At 46.6% G+C, this 4,035-nt stretch overlaps 1 protein-coding gene across 1 annotated transcript; it reads left to right on the forward strand.

The window, feature by feature from the left end:
- Positions 1–595: 595 nt before the first annotated feature.
- LOC103213243 (DPY30 domain-containing protein 2-like) lies at positions 596–1,065 on the forward strand (the record flags this gene model as incomplete). The annotated part of the gene is made up of 1 exon (XM_042783477.1): positions 596–1,065. A coding segment is annotated over one exon (470 nt), but the record flags the coding sequence as incomplete, so codon positions are not given.
- Positions 1,066–4,035: the final 2,970 nt, after the last annotated feature.

A 4,035-nucleotide genomic window follows, 5' to 3' on the forward strand; every position in this document is an offset into this window, starting at 1 on the left:
CTTGGAGAGAACAATCATGGGAGACTAGAAGGGCTGTGTATGCACATGGAGACAGCTCACGGGGCAGGAGTGCATGGAGGGAAGGACAAAGAGAGGGGGTAACTATGGGGAGGAACTGGGAGGGGAGCTGTTGCACTGGGGTAAATTGTAGCCAATGTCATGAGACAAAGTGTATGTGAATTGCTGTATGGAAAGTGAATTTGTTCTGTAAACTTTCACCCAAATCACGATTAAAAAAATAAAATAAATAAATAATAAAAAACATACAATTTTATCTTCAATATTGTCCACAGTGCATTATGGGTATGCAAATGAGCAAATGAGAGAGCAGCCAAATGCTTTAACCACTGTGTCACCAGAGCTCTGTAGCAGTAGCTGAGTTATTTCCCCTCCATCACCCACCCAGGGCTTCCGGGTCCCTTAAGAAGCACATCGATTGTTGTCCATGTCAGATGATTGTGCCTTCCAACCTCCCAACGGCACAGCTTATGTCATAGCTGAGTGGGCCTTCCAACACCCCAACGGCACAACCTGGTCGGGGCTCAGAGTTCCTCCAGGGACCGCCTGCCTGCTCGGTCTATCCTCCCTACCCAAGGGTGGAAAGACGTGGATTGGATTCCTAAAGTAGTGGGACTCAGCCTGGACATTTCCCAGCCCCCCGGAGTGGAATGCGAGTACCTAAAGAGATGCTTTGGAAATCACCTGGTGGAGGTACTGGCAGAGGTGGCGACGGTTCGGCCCAGCGACCCAATCGAGTACCTGGCTCACTGGCTTCAACATTATGGGAAAATCAGGAAGGCAGAAGAAGGCAACATGCAAGACAAGATCCCTCTGAAGGAGGAAAGCAATGAGAGGCTCAAGGACGCAGGAGTGGCGGAAATGCCGGAGGATGAAGATGATCACTTTGAACAGAAAGGAGACAAGCATCCCAAGGGAGCGCGTTCTGCAGTGGTATCCACAAACACAACTACAGTCACACCGAAGAGCATCAAAGCCCTTGTGAAGAAGTCTTTGGGGCAGGAATCCCTGCCAGGTACCTCCAAGATGACCCCAGGAAGGCCTTAAGAGATTCCCTCTGTGGGGCCAGCAGGCCAGACTGCCTGGAACTTCCCAACTCCACAAGTTACTCCTGAAACAGCACAAATTACTCCCTGAAACCTACAATACTCCACATGTCATGCCTGAAACATCTTTTACCTCCACACCTTTGTATCAGGTGATCAGAAGCTGGATGACCCTTCCCTCAGCTGCAAATCAACAAAACAGCCAGTTCCATGGACTCTTACTTGAAGATGACAATGAAGTCAGTTAAAGCAATCAGAGCCTGGGGGAGGACGTATGTGCAGAACTCTCCAGCCAAGTCCTATTGTGATACCATAAAAAGCTTTTAACCCTGTGGAGATTTGTTCATGGACAAAATAAACTCAGAACAAAGACTGAAACTTCACAGGATGTTGCTTGTACATATTTCTGGTGGGTGGGATTTTGAATGACCTTGTTTACTCTTTGCTTTCGGGTTTTTGTAAAACAAACCCTGAAATAGTTACAACAGCAAAACCGTATTTTTATTTTTTAATTTATATTGTGGTTTGGGTGAACGTTTACAGAGCAAACTCATTTTCCATACTGCAGTTCATACACATTTTCTCTCAGGACATTGACAGCAGTTCCCCACAATGTAACAGTTCTTTTCCCACTTCCTCCCAATAGTTAGCTCTTCCGTGTGTCCTTCCCTCCCATGTACTCCCTGCCCACTTGGCTACCCCTCTGTGCGAACACTTCTCTTCCGTTCTCCCCTGATTGATTGCTCCAAGTTGTGTATCTACCTGATGTAAATGTTCACCGCATGTGCCTTTCTGTTGTTTGGCTGGAGGCCACAGGCGTGAGTTCGGCTTCAGACCTGAAGGGTGGCCAGGGGCCTTCGTTTCAGGGATCTCACCAGGCTCTATCAGACCAGCACACCTGGTCTTTGAAAAACATTTTTTTTATAAGCCCAACTTCTATGTAGCAATACCCTTCTTGGTTACAACCCTGTGCTACTTGCTTTTTGAACCTTCTATTGTGCTCAGGTCAGCGCTGTCGTTATTAACGCAATTCGAATGGATTTAGGACTATATGACTGCATTACAAGCCAGTGATGCTGTTTATTTCCAGCCAGTGTTTTATAGTTGTTGTGTTGCCAAATTTTCTGGTGGTTTAGCTCCAATATGCTGGTGATTAGTATGTTTGAGAATGAGTCAGTTCCGACTCGATGGCATAGAACAACAGTCCAAGTTTTGAAGACCCTGTTTTTACAGGGCTTGTGTTACTCTGTCTAATGATAGGCAGTGCTTTGATTTTGCTGATGTGGACCATCGGGTGGCAGAGTGGAATCACCTGGGAAACCAATGGGGGTCGCTATGAGTCGGAATCGACTCAATGGCCGTGATAGAGATCGACAGCTTTGCAGTTCCGATGGGCAGTTCTACTCTGACCTCCAGGGCCAGTATGAATCGGAAATCTCTCCAGGGCAGTAGGAAATTTCCTGGCAGTCATTTCATTTTGTTTCATTCTTTATGTAGTTTAGTTTCTCCAGTAGTTGACGTTTGTATAAAAGGGGTCATGATGGTACTTAGGTATATATGTATATATATTTTGCACATTATATTTGTATAACACACGGGCTCAATCATAGCAGCTAGTCTGGAAATTGCACAGGAATGGGCAGTGTTTCATTCAGTTGTACACAGGCGCTGGGGATAAAGGCCTGCGGTCAGCTCCCCCAGCCACTGGGCCAGAGAAACCTGACACAGTTGGCTTCCGTAAGGATTTGCAGCCTTGGGGACCCTCTGGGCTAGTTTGTACTCTGACCTAGAAGGTCCCTCTGAGTCGGATATCGTGGATGGCAGTGCGTTTGGTTTCCTTGGGGGTGTGCATGTCCCTGCCCCACTTGCACATAACACGTGCATTCGGGGAAGAAGTTAATCCCATTAAGAGTTTTTTTGTAACCTGCCTTTTCTTTTTTGTTTCAAAATATATTGTGAACCCTGTTTCCTGTCAGGAGATCTGGTGGCGTAGTGCCTAAGGCCCATGTAGAGTTTGGAAGTTATTTTGGTAAGCGGTCAGCACAACCCCTCCTGCAAAGAAATGACACTGTGAATCCCGATGAACCCAACAGATCAAATCCGATTCCCGGGGAAGTTGAGGCCTGGGTTTCCCTCTCACCACTCTTCTGCCCAAGAAGGCTGCAGGCTGGTCCAGAGCCCCAGTGTGAAGGTCAAGGGCCACGACTCATCTTCTCATTTGCATAACCATAATGCATTGTAAACAATAGCTCTTGTTTAAAGAGAAAAACCTTAAGGTTTCTTTGGAATCTCTTATTTCTGATCTCAAGGAATGAGATTCTCTTCACGCCATTCCCTGCAGGAGCTGCTGTAGGTATTTGCATTTGGGTTTAATTTCCACCCTAAGTCTACTATTTCTGCTTCCCTGACCCTTGTGGCTCCGAAGTTAGTGGCATTTTCCTTTTTCTTCTTACCGCCTGGATCTTAGTGCTTTACACTGAAGACTTGTGCAGAGGGAGAAAAGCACACATGAAACTGCCTAATTTTTAGAGGCTCTGTTTCTATAGGGTGGGAAGTGTTTCGTTAAATACTAGACATTGCTTTGTTTTCTCGCTAGTTGTCTGTCTCTTCCCACCTCCTGGCCCCTGGAGTTTATATAGTATCTAAGTTTTTGCACAGGAGGTCTGGGGGGCAGAGTGTGTTAAAGCATTGGGCTGCTAACTTATGAAGGTTGCTGGGAGGAATATGAGGCACTAAGCTTCCTGGAGATTTAAATCCTTAGCAACCCAGTGGGCCAGTTCCACCCTGTCTTAGTGGGTCGCTGGGAGTCAGACTCCCCTTGATAGCAGTAGATTTGGAGGTAGGTTCCAACAGGAATTGCTGATCAAAGAAAAGCACATCGTCCACTTCTCCTTTCACTAAGGCCCATATTTGCTTTTTCCTGAGTCACGGTACAAGTGTACCCTCCCCCCAGCTGTATGTCCACGTTCCC

This window comes from Orycteropus afer, unplaced genomic scaffold, assembly GCF_000298275.1.
Source record: "Orycteropus afer afer isolate SDZICR_OR568_19922 unplaced genomic scaffold, OryAfe1.0 scaffold01448, whole genome shotgun sequence".
Lineage (NCBI taxonomy): Eukaryota > Metazoa > Chordata > Mammalia > Tubulidentata > Orycteropodidae > Orycteropus > Orycteropus afer.